The 17,920-nt window shown below is 42.6% G+C and overlaps 1 protein-coding gene across 1 annotated transcript; it reads right to left on the bottom strand.

The window, feature by feature from the left end:
- Position 1: 1 nt before the first annotated feature.
- Positions 2-17,625, bottom strand: lias (lipoic acid synthetase). The gene is made up of 11 exons (XM_088342778.1): positions 17,456-17,625; positions 17,130-17,302; positions 15,656-15,749; positions 11,145-11,225; positions 10,910-11,066; positions 8,670-8,727; positions 2,831-2,959; positions 2,576-2,721; positions 2,440-2,510; positions 839-950; positions 2-699 (listed from the first exon to the last, which is right to left on the bottom strand). Exons 1-11 carry the CDS (start codon positions 17,546-17,548, stop codon positions 632-634), a joined length of 1,182 nt encoding a protein of 393 aa, XP_088198904.1. The 5' UTR covers positions 17,549-17,625; the 3' UTR covers positions 2-631.
- Between the last annotated feature and the right edge of the window lie 295 nt (positions 17,626-17,920).

The raw sequence follows: 17,920 nt of genomic DNA, 5'->3' as shown, positions 1-17,920 counted from the left end.
GTACAGTTTGTAAGTTTTAATTCATTATAAGAGAACGTAATAAGTTACAAAGTTGTTAAAAAATGTGGACATTTGATTTGACGTACGCATTTGTGAAGGAAAGTAATTAAGTGCAAACATCAGACTATTCATTCAATAAATTAAGATGGCATCATTAAATAAAGGCAAATAAAAGGTCGGGGATATTGAAGCCCAAGAGTTGCCATAATTTAATTGATCAAACAAGGTTTCAATGAATAAATGTCTCAAAATAAATCTTTAGAAAAAGATTAATAAAATGTCAATTTAATTTTTCCATAGTTTTAATTTTAGAACAGCATATTTTTCATAATATTTAAATTATGTTTGAAAAAAAAAATCCAAATAATGGAATATTCGTTTTGGGGCTGTGTTAATTAATTTGATGTTTGTTATTTCAATTGGCATACAAGGAGGCCGGGGATGGAATTCGCTGTCCCCGATGCGCAGTAATATTGAGTATTTCTGCTGAACTCTTGGGTTGTCTTCTTTTTACACATTTCATGATAATTATCTTTATTATATTTTGAGTGTGCATACGTTGTCATCATTGAAACAATGGTTTACAGCACTGGTGCATATGTGCAATTTTAGAAAAAGCAGGAGTGCTTTCCTATTTATCTGCTGCTGCTGCTGCCTCTGCTTTTTTCCTTTTGAGCAAATTCTTCAGGAAGAATTCTCCTGTGGAAAAATGAGACAAGTTTATGATAATGAATGGAAAACGTCCAAGACAAAGGGAATCCCATTTGACTGCAAGTGACCTTTGAAAAAGGGGGTTTTAATTTTATTATTTTTATTCACAAGTCTCTTGACTTCTGACCTGCTTTGTAGGAGGATCGAACCAGCGGCCCGCTGGCAGTGTAGACAAATCCCATGTCATTTCCCACTTTCTCCCAGTGTGCAAACTTTTCTGGTGTGATATATTCATCCACCTAAACAGAAATTGCCATCATTAGTTTTATTTCATATATACAGTAGACCCCTCGGATACGGCGTTTCCAACTACCCAGCTCAGTGACCTTGTGGGTAGGGCGCCCGCTCCGAGACTGGGAGGTCGCTGGTCGAGTCATACCTGAGACAACATTGGTACTCATTGCCTCCCTGCTTGGCGCTCAGCATTAAGGGTTGGAATTGGGGGGGTTTGGTCCAACACAGCAGTTGGGTCTAAAATCACAGCGCCCTGTTCGGCTGCGGCTACATCGCTACAGTTTAACTGTGTGGGTCAGATGTATCGACATTTCATTCTGTGTACATGGGCACAAGAATGACAATAAAAGAAAATTCTTCTTCTTCTTACCTTATGATGTTATCCCTTTACGATGTAAGATTTTATTTTGGCTCTTACTGACTGCATTTTCCACACTACAGGACATCAATAATTATTTTATGTGCCCAGAAAAGTGGTGCATGTAACTTAAAAAATGCTACTTGCTGATGCCATCTTTCGGCTGGAATCATCATTGAAGCTCATTGAACACATACACAAAAACAAAGAAAAGAAAAAAAGGAAAAAGTAGCAATAAACACAAACTTGACCATGGCCAACCCAAACGACACCCAAACAAGTTAAGTGCCTCTGCACCCAAGTTAGTCACACTTTCGTCCCTCCAGATGAAACGGGACGCAAGAAAGCGGCCCTGTCACTCGGGTCAGGGTGACAACACACACTTGTTCAACAGCAGGGCCCGACAGCTTTCACTGGTTTACCCCTGCCGCATCATACAGGTGCCGTGCCCGTCCCTTAAAACACATCCAAACATCCAACTATACTTTCACAACAGCTCTCCACTCATTCCTATCACCAACAAGATAATTTAGACCCTTTTCATCCAGTGCACTCATAACACCATCCATCCACGTCAATCGCAGGCTTACTGTTTGTCTCATTCCATTTACTTCTGCTCTATAGATCCTCTTCAACATTTGCTTCTCATCCATCCTCTCCATGTGTCCAAACCAACCGAGTACTCTCTTATCCACTCGCTTGCTCAGTTCCATTACTATTCCAGTTCTGTCTCTCACAATTTCATTTCTCAATTTATCCAATCTTGTCACTCCTAACATACTCCTCAAACACTTCATCTCCCAAACCTTTGATTTCCTTCTCAAATCTGCGTTTAGGCTCAAGGTGTCTGAACCATACAACACAGTCGGCACAATCACACTCTCATACAGTCCTCTCTTTACATCCATACTCATATTACTCATCAAGGTTTGGAATTTACTAAATACTATTTTGTTAGTAAGGATACATATAGTCAATTTTAACATTTTTACCTTAATTAACAAGTGTTTGGAACGTATTAGCTAATTAGCATGTGTTTCTATCCCTCGCTATACGGCAATTTCACTTTGCCATCTCCACTTCAGAACAGATTAATATACTGTATTTTAGAACGTCCTGGACCGCTTTTTCTTTACCTTGAGGTGCCGTTTGGTGGGTTGCATGTACTGTCCCAGGGTAAGACAATCCACTTCAGCCTCTCGCAGCTCTGTAGCATCAAAAAACAGCATTAGGACAGACCCGATAAATGATGCACGTGTTCGCAACACATACCAGTCAGTGTGTTGTGAATTTGTTGGTCTGTCTCTCCCAAACCTAGCATGATGGATGTTTTGGTAAGGAGAGCAGGGTTGGCCTTTTTGGCATGCTTCAAAACACTCAGTGATTGGTCAAAGTTGGCTCGGGGATCTCGGACATGTCTGGAACAGGAAAGAACAGACATCTGTGATTTTATTTTTCAAATAAAAATCATTGCTTAATTTGGATTTTGACTTCAAAAGAGTGAGAAAATGCAAAGTCAAGGTGTACCTTTGCAGCTCTCGGACAGTCTCCACATTATGCGCGTACACATCCAGACCCGACAAGGCAATCTTCTCCACTGCTGAAAGGTCACCTCGGAAATCAGGCGTCAGACATTCAACCAGGATCTGAGGGTTCCTGAATGAAATGAACGGCATACGAACGTCTTCATTTAGTCACAGGATCCGACCAGGGGCTGTAAATCCATGAAAATTCTTGAATAAATATGTAGGTGTCATATTTGACCCCAATCCGCCCTTTCAAACACACGTTAAGAATATTACTAGAACAGCTTTTTTCCATCTTCGCAACATTGATAAAATTCGCCCTATGCTGTTTCAGTCGGATGCGGAGATTATAATTCATGCGTTTGTTACCTCCCGTTTTGATTACTGTAATGCACTACTCTACGGTCTCCCGAAGTCCAAAATCAAGAGCCTGCAGCTGGTACAAAACGCTGCAGCGAGACTTTGAACTAAAACAAAGTTTTATCACATTACCCCTATTTAAGCTATCCTGCATTGGCTCCCTGTTAGCTTAAGTTGTGATTTTAAGGTTCTGTGGGTATTATACAAAATCATGCATGGACTTGCTCCTTTATATATTTCAGATTTATTTTCCCCAATTTTCCGGTCCGGAGCCTTCGCTCTGAAAATGCTGGTCTACTCGTGATCCCAAGAGCCAATAAGAGATCTGCAGGTTCGAGAGAGTTCCCCATTCGGGCCCCGATGCTGTGGAATGCTCTTGCCCCTGAGATTTTATCTGCAACCTCAGTGGAACGGTTTAAATCTAGGCTTAAAACACATTTCTATTCTATAGCATATGAATAAGCTATATTTTGTGTTGACAATATCTGTGTATTATTTGTTATTGCAACATCCATTGCAGCCTGGTCATCCTGGAAGGAGGATTACCTCGTGTGCAGTCCCTTCATAAGGTTTTCATTTTCCTCATGTTGAGGTTTCTGAGTTTTTCCTTGCCCTCAGAGGTTTTAGATCAGGCAGTGGTGTAATAATTTTCTGTAGTTTGCAATAATATGTGTTCTGTGCAGCCCTTTAAGGCTCTTTGTGATTAAGGGCTAGACAAATAAACATGACGACTATTGCGTTTTAAAGGTCAGGAAATGATTGAATTTTGGGTCAAAAGGCTTGAAATTGTTGCCATTTTTGGCAGTCCACGCAATCAATGAACATATTTCATGAGGCGTGAAAAACGCCTGCTCTGGTGGCTTGTCATTATGGCATAGTCATGTGAAACATAACCTCCCCTTTACTGGTCACACCTAATTGAAAAACTCCATTTAGAAAAGGGGTCAGTGACAGCTCCTCAGAATTTTTTGTTTTTAATGATATATTATCAATTTTTAAAAAAACATTACACACTATTTTGTTAATATGTTTTGCAGGGGATCACTGAACATACATGGAATATAAATTAAAATATACAGGGATCTACAAAAAAAATTAAAATACAAAACAATTTCAGCTTTTTACACACTGAACAGATTTAAACAACAACACAAAAATCCCTGAAATTGCAAAACAATATATTATAAATTAAACATTTTAACTCTTCAGAGCTATAAATAAATGATGAAATGCAAAAAAGAACTTAATTCTATTTTCACCAATTTAGACACAGATCCTCTGAAAAGACACAAAGGTATATAGTAAAATAAGTTTAAGAAAAAGCAAAAGATCTGCAGTCGGTTGAAAGATTTTATGCACTCTGCTTCGGAGCAAACAATATCATTAAAACGAGGCCGAATTTGCCTTATTTTTCTGCTTTTTATACATACAATTATTTTTTTTTTGTCTTCCGTATTGAATTCAATTTTTAGCCAACACCTTTAGATCCCATTTCTGTGTTTGTAAACAAGTGTGATGTAGCCAAGCTTTGCAAACATTGTTGAGGCAGAATCGATGTCAGTTTAAAGCCGGCCAATGACACAAAATGATCATAGATAGCAGTAGCTCAATATAGCACAAAGTATGAACTAGCAGCATGCTAGGACTTTAGTAACTAAACTCAACAAATAAAACATTCTTTTGATCAGCGCTGGATTTCTTCCTTTGAAGGTACTGGAATTTTTTTTTTTAAATGGCCTTAACAGTGCTTATAAAGTGCCTGGATTTGGCCATAAAAAGGTATACAAACCCTTGAACCAGTACTCCAGTAGCTAGATGTAATCAAATCCGATTGATTTGATTTTTTTCAAGAGTTTATAATTAATGTGTCATAATTCACCATTAGAGGGCGTTGTAACAGGGAATGGAGCAGGGTGTGTGCATTCAAAGAAGACACACTAGAACCCCAAAGGATACCATTTTACTAAATTCAAAGTCTACCTTCATATTTTCTTTTGCGACCAAGGATTAATTTCAGACAAGGACAAGACAAGAATAGCTGGTGTTACTCTCATGACACTGAAGAACGATGCAGGAGCAGCCAACAATTTCACAAATTTCTAAATCTATAAGTCTACATGAGAAATAATATTTATGAGATAGTAGATGTCTTTCTGCTTTGATTTAAATTAATTATTTTTTACACCACTGAGGTTGGCTATAATATACATATACTGGGTCTTAAAGAGAAAAAAAATATCTATTTTTTTACTATTATTAGTCTGCAATCTACACAATTGGGAATTTTAACAAAAACCTTTTTTGGTTCAATTAGTTTAATTCAGTTTAGAGCTAAAAGTAACCTGTTATACATTCATACATGCAAAATTCCTTTCATTTTTGTAAACTTTTTTTTCAAATGTATGCTATTAGTTTAAGTCAGGGGTCAGCAACCTTTTCGGTGAGGAGTGACACTTTCAAATTTCCTTGTAAATCAGTGTGCCAAAACAAGATTAATGACTCGCACAAAAAATTTTTATATCGAACTGGGTGTCATTTTACACTAGTCCAAATATACAACATGGATATACATTGAAATCGTATAACTGACCCATTTATCCAACACTATTCTTGTTCAACAATAAACTAAAAAATGAATGTGAGCAACATGTGGAAAGGCCTGTAGACATCCATGACTTCAACTTTTGACCATAAGAATCAACCACTCTTCATCAACAATGAACTATAATCAAAAAAAAAGTGATACGGACAGCTACAAAACTATTCACCAATGACATCTTATAGCAGAAAATATCAAATTGAAACACACACGCTTTCTGTCAGCCCCTCCACTTGACGTTCAATACTACTGGCTGACATGGGGATGTGTTTTATTCTCGTCTTTGATTGTCTATTTCAGGGGTGGCCAATTATTCAGCGACTAAGAGACAATTTTTCACAATGTCTGACCATTTCCTTTTATGCACTATGATGTCTATGTTTGCACCAATGCATATGCTGACTATTTTGCACTATGATGACTTTGCACCAAATGCAATATTGCACAACCCTTGCGATACCAACGGTATCACGTCAACACTGTATGTAACAACCCACATGCCGACATTTCTTGTGTAAATACCATGTAAATTATAACTATAGCCTTATCCCCCTTGTTTTATAACATTATCTTCTCTGTTCCTTTATCTTCTTGCTCATACCTCACTGTGAATGTGTAAAACTGGAGTGGTCATACCCAATTTCGTTGTGACAATATTTTAACCCATTTTGTAACAATGACAATAAAGGTATATTCTATTCTATTCTTAAATGGCTGGTCCAAATTGTCCCAAGTGTGACTGAGCGAGTGAGTTGTCTGTCTCTGTGTGCCCTGCGACTGGCTGGCAACCAGTTCAGGATGTCCCCTGCCCACTGCCCAAAGATAACCGAGATGGGCTCCAGCACCCACGGGAGCCTACTGAGGATAAGCGCTGCAGATGATGAATGAATGAATGATCACAAAGCTTTTAAATTCTTCCTGAAATAGATCTAGGCTCCCGGTAAGCGGAAGATGTGACTTTAAAGTTCTCTTACTGACATACAAATGTTTGCATGGACTAGCCCTTTCTTATGTTTCTGATTTGATTTCTCCCTATGTTCAAGTCAAGTCATGTTTATTTCTATAGCCCTTAATCACAAAGTGTTTCAAATGGCTGCACAGATCAAAGGCAATTTCAAACTACAGACAGTTATGACACCATCCCCTGATATTGTCAACATAAAATATAGGTTATTCACATGCTATAGAATAGGGGTGTGTTTTAAGCTAAGATTTAAACATTTCCACTGAGGTTGCGGATCGAATCTCAGGGGGAAGAGCATGCCACAGCAACGGAACCCGAATGGAGAACACTCTCGAACCTGCGGATCTCTTCTTGGCTCTTGGGATCACTAGTAGACCAGCATTTTCAGAGCGAAGGCTCTGGACCGGAACATAGGGGGAGATTATATCTGAAAGATATGAAGGAGCAAGTCCATGCATGATTTTGTATACTACCAACAGAACCTTAACATCACAGCTTAAACTAACAGGGAGCCAATGCAGATTACCTAAAATCGGGGTAATGTGATCAAACTTTCTTTTCTTAGTTAAAAGCCTCGCTGCAGCATTTTGTACTAGCTGAAGTCTCTTGATTTTGGATTTCGAAAAGGCCAGAGACCCTGCTCGGAGCCTCCGCTCAGAGAATGCCGGTCTATTTGTGATTCCAAGAGCCAAGAAGAAGTCTGCAGGCTCGAAAGTGTTCTCCATTTGGGCCCCTGTGCTGTGGAATGTGCTGGCTTCTGAGAGAAGATCTTCAACCTCAGTGGAAATTTTCAAATCTTGACTTAAGGCAGCACGGTGGCGCAGTGGTTAGCGCTTGTGCGGCACAGTTCATGTCATGGGAACCTGTCGTGGGTTCAAATCCAGCTCCAGACTTCCTGTGCGGAGTTTGTATGTTCTCCCCGTGCTTGCGTAGGTTTTCTCCGGGCACTCCGGTTTCCTCCCACGTTCCAAAAACATGCATTTCAGGTGAATTGGCCGGTCCAAATTGTCCCTACATTATCTTCTCTGTTCCTTTATCTTCTTGCTCATACCTCACTGTGAATGTGTAAAACTGGAGTGGTCATACCCAATTTCGTTGTGACAATATTTTAACCCATTTTGTAACAATGACAATAAAGGTATATTCTATTCTATTCTTAAATGGCTGGTCCAAATTGTCCCAAGTGTGAATGAGCGAATGAGTTGTCTGTCCCTGTGTGCCCTGCGATTGGCTGGCAACCAGTTCAGGGTGTCCCCTGCCCACTCCCCGCAGATGGCTGGGATGGGCTCCAGCCTCCCCGCGACCCTAATGAGGATAAGCGGTACGGCTAATGAGATGAGATGAGACTTAAGACACACTTCTATTCTAGCTTATGACCGATTCCGACCGCATACTTTTCTTTTCCTGTTCTTCTCAGGCCGTCTGGTTGGTGGTGAAATGAGGGAGAAGGAAGAAGAAATGTGTGTCAGCGGACCAGCACCTGGATTGGAAGCATGTCATCATCTGCATCGACCAGCCAGTTGAGAATCTATGTCGCTGCTGTCGTGGACTTTTTGGACAATTTTACATGTTAGCTATGTTTTTTATTGATCTTTTTGTTTTGTAACATCTACTGCAGCGTAGTCCTTCTGGAATTGGGATTACCATTTGTGTGGTCCCTTCTCAATGTTTAATAATTTTCTCATGCTGAAGTTTTGATTTTTGTCCTTGCCAGCATGACGGTTCAGATCAGGAAATGGTGTCTTTGTGGTATTTGCATTTCTTTGAGACATTTTGTGTTGATTGGCTATACGGACAAATGTGACTCGACTTGAATGTGACCTAAAAGCTACTCATAGTTCTTGAAGGCCGCCACGTGCCCGCAAGCACCACGTTGATGACCCCTTTTCTTGTAAAGTAAGAAAATAAAATATTTACCTTTCTTTTAAGTGAGAAACGGTCTTGGCAAAATGTTCCGCCCCTCCATCAGCGATATCTAGCCAGCGAAGACATAAATACAGAGACCATTAGGGGGATCCTTTTTAAATGTTGTCTATAAAGCCGTTGTTACTCTGTTTTTTATAGCACTTAATTTGGTGTGTAATAGCCAAATCAGTTATTAGTAGTAGTTATCAGTGTTGGGCACGTGACTTCAAAAAAGGAATTTGTTATATATTGCCATTACTTCTTCCAAAAAGTAAGTGGGTTAAAAACTGACTTATCCTAGTAAAATCAACTTGTTACCAGGGAAAGTAACCATTTCTGTTACTTTAAAAAGAAGTTGTTGAATCTTAAAAAATTGGAAATTTTCTGAGCAGAATTAGACAAACAGTTATCAATATGATGAACTAACAATCGGCAGTAAACAATAATAAAGTCAGTTAAATAAATTGGCATGGCACTGTACTTCACGCATTTTGTTTACAACACAAGTCAACTGTAAAACAATATAAAGTACTTTACAGGACTAGAAGCTCACATTATAATTACACACTACTTCTTCCAAAAGGTAACAGATTGTAATTGAGTTATTCTTATAGTAAAAGTAACTAGTTACCAGGGCAAAGTAACTATTTCCGTTACTTGAAAAAAATAAGTTATGTGAAAAAATGTAAAATTTCCTGAGCAGTATTTGGGTTAGTTGAATAAAGAAGAACAGACAGGTAGTTGTGTTATAGAGCCTTGTAATAGTTATTGCACCTCACCAGCAACAGGTTTTTTCCTACACTTAAAGTGCAACAAAAATACTCTAAACAACATAATAACATAAGAATCAGCAGTACAGAATATAAATGGAGTTAATAAATTAAATCCGACTCGAATGGTCCGTTTTAGAGATGTTGAATTCCGACTCTTTTTAGTTGCTCCACGGCTAAGCGCCTGTACGTTGGGGTTCACCCCGGTAGACGAGAGGGTAGCCACTTAGTCTCTCACTTTTATCTCAGTCTTTGGGAATGTAATAGCGATATTGTCACCAAAACCACTTTGTCTCTCTTTTGTTGGGAATGTAATAGAACTGTAATGTGCATTGTGTAGAAATCACCAGAGTGGAATTAATGGAGTTGTGACCTTGTTAGCCAGAGATAGATAGGGGAACATTTTAGGTCAGGAAGGCCAACCTGATGCCGTTAATTGCTGCAAAAGTGTGCAGAGAGACTGACTTTCAGGTTGGCGAGCAAAGAAAAGCAAAGGTGACGGGCCTTGCGGGAGAAAGGTCACCTCTGACTAGCTCTCTCAAAATGACAGGCAGATGGAGTATTCATTGAATTACTATACTTAAAAATATCAGTTGGTGGCTTCTGTCTTCCAAATAACGCACATTATTCATAACTTTAAAAATACAGGGCAAACTAATGCACATTTTTCTGAACTGTGTGAAATGGATGAAATATGTGATACAAAATCATTTATGAGCCGACTGTCCTTACTGTAATCAGAATTAATCACGAAATAGGGGCCTAGTTTGCTTATCACGATATTATCGATGATTTTGCATCAAGAAAAGCCAGAAAAGTCAGGTTTTAGTTTGCGTTTTCTTTACATTATGCAACTACATTTTCTTGATTGTGTTTTCAAATGCATGTGATTTTTGGGATTTGCTGTGTAAGAATAAAAATACACAATACATTGTATTATTTTATGGTGTTGTATGTATGTTGTTCTCTTCACAATTTTGAAATAAATATTTGCCATTTTTATGTCTACAGTGGACTTGTATACAACCTAAGGCACTGGTCAAGTAGAAATAGGCAACCACACTTCAAATTTTATGTAGACAACAAAAGCCAACAGTAAGACAATATAAAGTGACTTTCCAATCCCTCTCTCTATGTGATGTTGTTTACTTAATAAATTAAGAACCACTCTACCCATGATGCCACATTGTTAATGTGCATGTGCGGTGTGTCCCCTAATGTTTACAGTTGTATGTCATGGTTTACTTACAAGTGAAACGAATGTAAACACCCTTCCAGGCCAACACACCTCGTCTCAATTAAGTCAAAGTAACGAACCCCTTTAGACGGTCAGAAACGTAACAGCGTTATATATCATGGCGTCATTCCCAACACTGTTGGCAATACAAACTAATGTGCTAATTATAATCAACAAAACAAAATTTCATTGGGAGTAGAGCAATGACTAACTGAATTAATCAGATATCAGGAAGCCCCACCTACCATCTCTGTCCACTGATGTTAGCACTACGTAGTCCAGCCCCCATGCCGCAATAGCTTCCGCCGTGTTGTAAGGCTCCTTGGGGTCCAAAGGTGGCGGATTGCGAGCGGTTTTGACAGAGCAAAAGCGGCATCCGCGGGTGCATGTGTCTCCCATCAGCTAGCCGTGAGAAAAAAAATGAACCTTAAGAGTGTTAAATCCATGATGTATATTTAGTTGGGAGATGTTCAGACTGACCATGATGGTAGCAGTAGCTGTAGAGTACTCTCCTCCTCCCCAGCATTCGCCGATGTTGGGACATCTGGCCTCTTCGCATACCTGACGGAACATGTCCATTCAAGGAATTTGTATGAGGACGGCTGACCCCAAGATACGGCAACTCCACCTTACATTGTTTTCCTGTTACTGTGTGAAATAAGGAGTTTTCAGCCCCTTGTTAGACCAATTTCAGAGTATATGACATTTACAAATATTTATTTTCTGTACCCAAATAACTTACCAATTAAAACTTTACGGTGTTGTTGCGTATGATAAAGTTACGTCTTTAAGTTGCCTGTCTGCTATTAGTCAATGTCCGATAAAATGCTAGTTTACAAATGGTTTAAACGTCATGAAAATGCCAATATGGAATTGGCGGGGATCCCTCCCACAGTGCCTTTTTCTTTGTTCAGTTTAGAAATGTTGTGCAACAACAATGGGTGCCAAAACTTCAGTGATGCTGAAGAAAAAAACATGATAACCATGTAAAGCTTGCAGTTATGTAGAAATACAAAGAGTGTACACATCATTATCCTAGCTAAGAAATATGGCTGTAACAATAGACAATCGGAACAATAATTAAAAAGGAGACGATGAAAGGAAGGAATTCCACAAGTGATGCTAAAGGGAGAAGCACAAAATTATCCATCCATCCATCCATTGTCTTCCGCTTATCCGAGGTCGGGTCGCGGGGGCATTAGCGTTAAAAGGGAAGCCCAAACGTCCCTATCCCCAGCCACTTCCTCCAGCTCATCCGACGGGACCCCGAGGCGTTCCCAAGCCAGCCGAGAGACATAGTCTCTCCAACGTGTCCTGGGCCGCCCCCGGGGCCTCCTGACGGTGGGACATGCCCGGAACACCTCCCGAGGGAGGCGTCCAAGAGGCATCCTTATTAGATGCCCGAGCCACCTCAACTGGCTCCTCTCAACGCGGAGGAGCAGTAACTCTACTCCGAGTCCCTCCCGGATGACTGAGCTTCTCACCCTATCTCTAAGGGAGAACCCGGCCACCCTGCGGAGGAAACTCATTTCAGCCGCTTGTATCCGGGATCGAGTTCTTTCGGTCATGACCCAAAGTTCATGACCATAGGTGAGGGTAGGAACGTAGATCGACCGGTAGATCGAGAGTTTTGCCTTTCGGCTCAGCTCCCTCTTCACCATGACAGACCGGTACAGGGTCCGAATGACGGCAGACGCTGCACCGACCCGTCTGTCGATCTCCCGTTCCATCCTTCCCTCACTCGTGAACAAGACCCCAAGATACTTGAACTCCTCCACTTGGGGCAAGACCTCCTCCCCGACACGGAGGGAGCATACCACCCTTTTCCGACTGAGAACCATGGCCTCGGACTTGGAGGTGCTGATCCCCATCCCGGCCGCTTCACACTCGGTTGCGAATCGCTCCAGCGAGAGCTGAAGATCACGGGCTGAGGAAGCCAACAGCACCACGTCATCTGCAAAAAGCAGTGACGCAATGCTGAGGCCCCCCAAACCGGACTCCATCCCCGCCAAGGCTGCGCCTAGAAATTCTGTCCATAAAAGTTATGAACAGAATCGGTGACAAAGGGCAGCCCTGGCGGAGCCCAACCCTCACCGGGAACAAATCCGACTTACTGCCGGCAATGCGGACCAGACTCTGGCACCGGGAATACAGGGACCGCACAGCCCGGATAAGACTGTGCGGTACCCCATACTCCCGAAGCACCCCCCACAGGGCCTTCCGAGGAACACGGTCGAATGCCTTCTCCAAGTCCACAAAACACATGTAGACCGGACAGGCAAACTCCCAAGCACCCTCAAAGACCCTGAAGAGTGTATAGAGCTGGTCCAGTGTTCCACGGCCAGGACGAAAACCACACTGTTCCTCCTGAATCCGAGATTCGACTTCCTGGCGGACCCTCCTCTCCAGTACCCCTGAATAGACCTTACCAGGGAGGCTGAGAAGTGTGATTCCCCTGTAGTTGGAACACACTCTCCGGTCCCCCTTCTTAAAGACGGGAACCACCACCCCAGTCTGCCAGTCCAGAGGCACTGTCCCCGATGTCCACGCGATGTTGCAGAGGCGCGTCAACCATGACACGCCCACAACATCCAGAGCCTTAATGAAGTCTGGGCGGATCTCATCGACCCCCAGGGCCCTGCCACCGAGGAGTTTTTTGACAACCTCGGTGACTTCAACCCCAGTGATACGAGAGCCCAACCCAGAGTCCTCAGGCTCTGCTTCCCCGAAGGAAGACGTGCCGGTGGAATTGAGGAGGTCTTCGAAGTACTCCGCCCACCGATTCACAACGTCCCAGGTCGAGGTCAGCAGCGCCCCATCGGCACTATACACAGTGTCGATGGAACACCGCTTCCTCCCCCTAAGACGTCGGATGGTGGACCAGAATTTCCTCGAAGCCGTTCGGAAGTCGGCTTCCATTGCCTCGCCAAACTCCTCCCATGGCCGAGTTTTTGCCTCGGCAACCGCCAAAGCCGCATTCCGCTTGGCCAGCAGATACCTGCCAGCTGCTTCCAGAGTCCCACAGGCCAGGAAGGCCCGATAAGACTCCTTCTTCAGCTTGACGGCATCCCTCACCGCCGGTGACCACCAACGGGTCTGAGGGTTGCCGCCGCGGCAGGCACCGACTACCTTGCGGCCACAGCTCCGATCAGCCGCCTCGACAATGGAGGCGCGGAACATGGTCCACTCGGACTCAATGTCCCCCGCCTCCCTCGGGACATGGGCGAAGTTCTGCCGGAGGTGTGAATTGAAACTTCTTCTGACAGGAGATTCTGCCTGCCGTTCCCAACATACCCTCACAACGCGCTTGGGTCTGCCGGGTCAGGCCAGCATCTTCCCCCACCATCGAAGCCAACTCACCACCAGGTGGTGATCAGTTGACAGCTCCGCCCCTCTCTTCACCCGAGTGTCCAGAACATGCGGCCGCAGGTCCGACGAAACGATGACAAAGTCGATCATCGAACTACGGCCTAGGGTGTCCTGGTGCCAAGTGCACATATGGACACCCTTATGTCTGAACATGGTGTTCATTATGGACAGACCATGACGAGCACAGAAGTCCAATAACGAAACACCACTCGGGTTCAGGTCAGGGGGGCCGTTCTTCCCAATCACGCCCCTCCAGGTCTCACTGTCATTGCCCACGTGAGCGTTGAAGTCTCCCAGCAGTACGAGGGAGTCCCCAGGGGGCGCGCTCTCAAGCACACCCTCTAAGGACCCCAAGAAAGGTGGGTACTCCGAACTGCTATTTGGTGAAACAACAGTCAGGACCCGTCCCCCCACCCGAAGGCGGAGGGAGGCTACCCTCTCGTCTACCGGGGTGAACCCCAACGTACAGGCGCCGAGCCGTGGAGCAATTAATATGCCCACACCGGCTCTGCGCCTCTCACCACGGGCAACTCCAGAGTGAAAGAGAGTCCAACCCCTCTCTAGAGGACTGGTACCAGAGCCCAAGCCGTGCGTAGAGGTGAGTCCGACTATATCTAGTCGGAATTTCTCAACCTCACGTACCAACTCTGGCTCCTTCCCTGCCAGAGAGGTAACGTTCCATGTCCCAAAAGCCAGTTTCTGTAGCCGGGGATCGTCGCGCCAAGGACCCCTCCCTTGGCTGCTACCCAGCTCTCTGCGCACCCAACCCCTTTGGCCCCTCCTACAGGTGGTGAGCCCATGGGAAGAGGGTCCCACGTCGTCCCTTCGGGCTGTGCCCGGCCGGCCCCCGTGGGTAAGGGTCCGGCCACCAGGCGCTCGCCAGCGGACCCCACCTCCAGGCCTGGCTCCAGAAGGGGGCCCCGGTAACCCGCGTCCGGGCGAGGGAAATCGAGGACCAAAGTTTTCTCTCATCATTAGGGGTCTTCTGATCTGCGTTTTGTCTGGCCACTCACCTAGGACCTGTTTGCCATGGGTGACCCTACCAGGGGCTTAAAGCCCCCGACAACATAGCTCCTAAGATCATTGGGACACACAAACTCCTCCACCACGATAAGGTAGCAGATCAAGGAGGAGCACAAAATTATAACCTTGGAAAAAAAGTTGTGATCATCAATAAATACAAAGAAGGCGCATGCATTTTATCCTTGCTAATAAATATGGCCAAAACCAATTGGTTTTCGGAACAATTATTACGAACAAGGAGGCAATCAAAGGAAATGTATTTTAGTGAGGGAGAAGCTAAAAATTGCTAGAAATTGAAAACAAGCTTGTGATTACCAAAAAATAAGATGAAAGCACATGTGAATTTATCTTCGCTGAAGAATATGTTAGAAACTAATTGACAATCGGGAAATGTATTAAAAATAGGGAGGCGGTGAAAGGAGGGGAGTCCTCAAGTGATGCTAAAAGCAAAACAGTCATGAAAATAAAGTTTGCAACCATTAATAAATACAAAGGAGGCCTACATGTCTTATTCCTTAGTAAGAAATATGGCTATTGATGTCTTATCCTCTGGTCTAATGTGTGTGGAAAGGTTGTGTAAAAACAGGAAACGCTATTACCGTGTGAAGATTGAGGTCCCTCAGAGAATTCTTCAGTCTGTTGAAATTTTTCCCAATTGGGATTTCGGTCTTCAGCCAGGGTGGAAGACGAAGCCTATGGAGAAATATATATTTTAATGCATATCTGGCCCAGTATAGTACATAAAGACTATGCAATAGACATTTCAACAATAAACATTTTTTGTGGGACGCTTGGTGTGGTAAAATGTTCTCCAGGACTGGTTTGTAGTAACAATATCGAAGACATTATTGTTGTTAGCTTACAATTGTGCTAATGGCTAACGCAACCACAAAATGTCCCCCCTATTACTGCTGTGCACTGTAACAGGGAACATATTTGGCCTATGTCATGAATGAACATACCTGTCAACCTGTACGGTTTTGCCGTACAAAGTGTGTTTTTATGCATTTTAAGACAAGTATGACGTACAAGGAAATCTGTCCGGGAAAACGCAAATTTGTCAATCGCATGCGTCTGCTGCCTCGGGATTCCCCATCATGCATCATTCAGGAAAAAAAATATATGGTGTACGATTATTTTGTATAGGAAAATTCTACAGTTTGTACTGGCATGGAGCCGTGGAGGTTGACAGGTATGGATGAAGTACAGAATTGGTCAAACAAGTGTTAAGGAATTATATCCCTAATTGCACCGATACATTTATCTTATAGTAGGATAGTCCCGCTTTCGGATAAAATGTTGAAAACATTTAATGTAATAATTTTTTTGAGTTAAGGTTACCTTTCAGAAATGGTGCCAAATAGGAAAAATGCCTCTGGCAGCAAATGCCAACGTCATTGAAGATTGCTAGAGTAGGAGAGTGAATGTGGTTCGCTTATAGAAAAGTAGTTTGCGCCTGGGACATTAGTACAAGGGTTTTTGTATTCCGCCTGTTAGAGTGACGTACTGTCATGTTTGGATGCAAGAAGTATCCATCTGGATGTTTCTGACAAAACTTAAGTAAAGAAGCAAAACGTCTGCGAGCATTATTGCCAAAAGCAACAACTCAGATTACCACCGTTTATATTGTCCCGGGGATATACATAGTCTGTCTTCCTGTGAGTAAATAGGTGCTGCGTTGGAAAGTTGTTTATCAATAAATAATGGGCAGAGGTTGGCAGGTATCGAAGAACATGATATATACCGGGTAAAATCAAGTCAAACATATTTTAAGCGTTTTGCACGTATCATTTGCCTCTTAAACTGCAAGTCCCGCTGTGCTTTGCGTGACAAAATGTCCCGGATAAGCGACACTGCGTGTGAAACAATGCGCACACGTAAACAGATTCCTTGTCTCGCAGTGTATTACATAAATATGGTTCCCATTTCGCAGGAATTCACTTGATACGGGTGGTTATGAGACGGATTTATGACTAAACTCTAGGGAACACTGTATTGTGCTTTTTTGTTCGTCGTGCATGTCCAAAACGATCAAAAAGAAATCCAATTTTAAAATGCTCACAACAAACTCACCGTTCACCTTTCTGCTTTTTCAAATTGCCTTTGTACTCTTCCCAGTTTTTTTTCTCGGATAGTTCTCCAGAAATGAAGTCCTGCAACGTGGGGCCCTCATTATCGCTAAGAAGCTCTTTGCTTATGTTAGTCGGAGAAGATTTAGCTGCAGAAGATATTCGGCTCGCATAGCGCTGAGAAACACAAAAATATATATATTAAACGAGATCCCAACGCAATATCGACACGATTTGTAAACTTTGCCCGCGTTGATGACACTGCTTTAAAAATAAAAGTCAGACAATGCGAAGAAACCATCAAACGACATTTTTCGATTAAATACTGACGTGCGAAATACTTGTCGATCCCAGCCACAGACATTTGGCGCATTTAGCGGAAAGACGACCTGTTACAACACAACTTTGTTGAAGCAACGCCATGACATTGCCTTGTTAGTCTAAGGCCAGCAAGCCAGATATTGAACAAACTAGCATCGGTTAGCGATTGTTGAGGCCTGGCGTTGCGTTCACTGAGAGTCGAGAACTTGGCAGTTGTGTTGATATGTATTCTAAGTAAAAAAAAGTCAGTTTGAAATGAAATTGTATTTTCTGTCATTATTGATTAATCCATGTATTTTGGGTAGTGTAAGACATTTTAGTTTGACACTTACAAATTGATAATGAAAGAATGAATGATTTTATCACTAACATACATTTGTCAAAAAATATAAAAAATTACCTTAAAAGGTGGGGTGCTTAGTTTGAGGTGTCTTAAAAGTTTTAAATTAAATATTTTCTCAATTATTTGTGTAA

This window comes from Urocampus carinirostris, chromosome 8 (genome assembly GCF_059441175.1).
Source record: "Urocampus carinirostris isolate Australia breed hairy pipefish chromosome 8, RoL_Ucar_1.0, whole genome shotgun sequence".
Classification (NCBI taxonomy): domain Eukaryota; kingdom Metazoa; phylum Chordata; class Actinopteri; order Syngnathiformes; family Syngnathidae; genus Urocampus; species Urocampus carinirostris.
Note: the sequence above shows the minus strand (reverse complement) of the source record. Positions and strands in the feature narration are given on the sequence as shown.

Coding starts and splice junctions, on each gene's coding strand:
- lias (XM_088342778.1), bottom strand. CDS start 17,548: ATGGCGTTGCTTCAACAAAGTTGTGTTGTAACAGGTCGTCTTTCCGCT. Junction 17,303..17,455: donor GATCGACAAGTATTTCGCAC/GTCAGTATTTAA, acceptor TGTGTTTCTCAG/CGCTATGCGAGCCGAATATC. Junction 11,067..11,144: donor CAGCTACTGCTACCATCATG/GTCAGTCTGAAC, acceptor TCTCACGGCTAG/CTGATGGGAGACACATGCAC.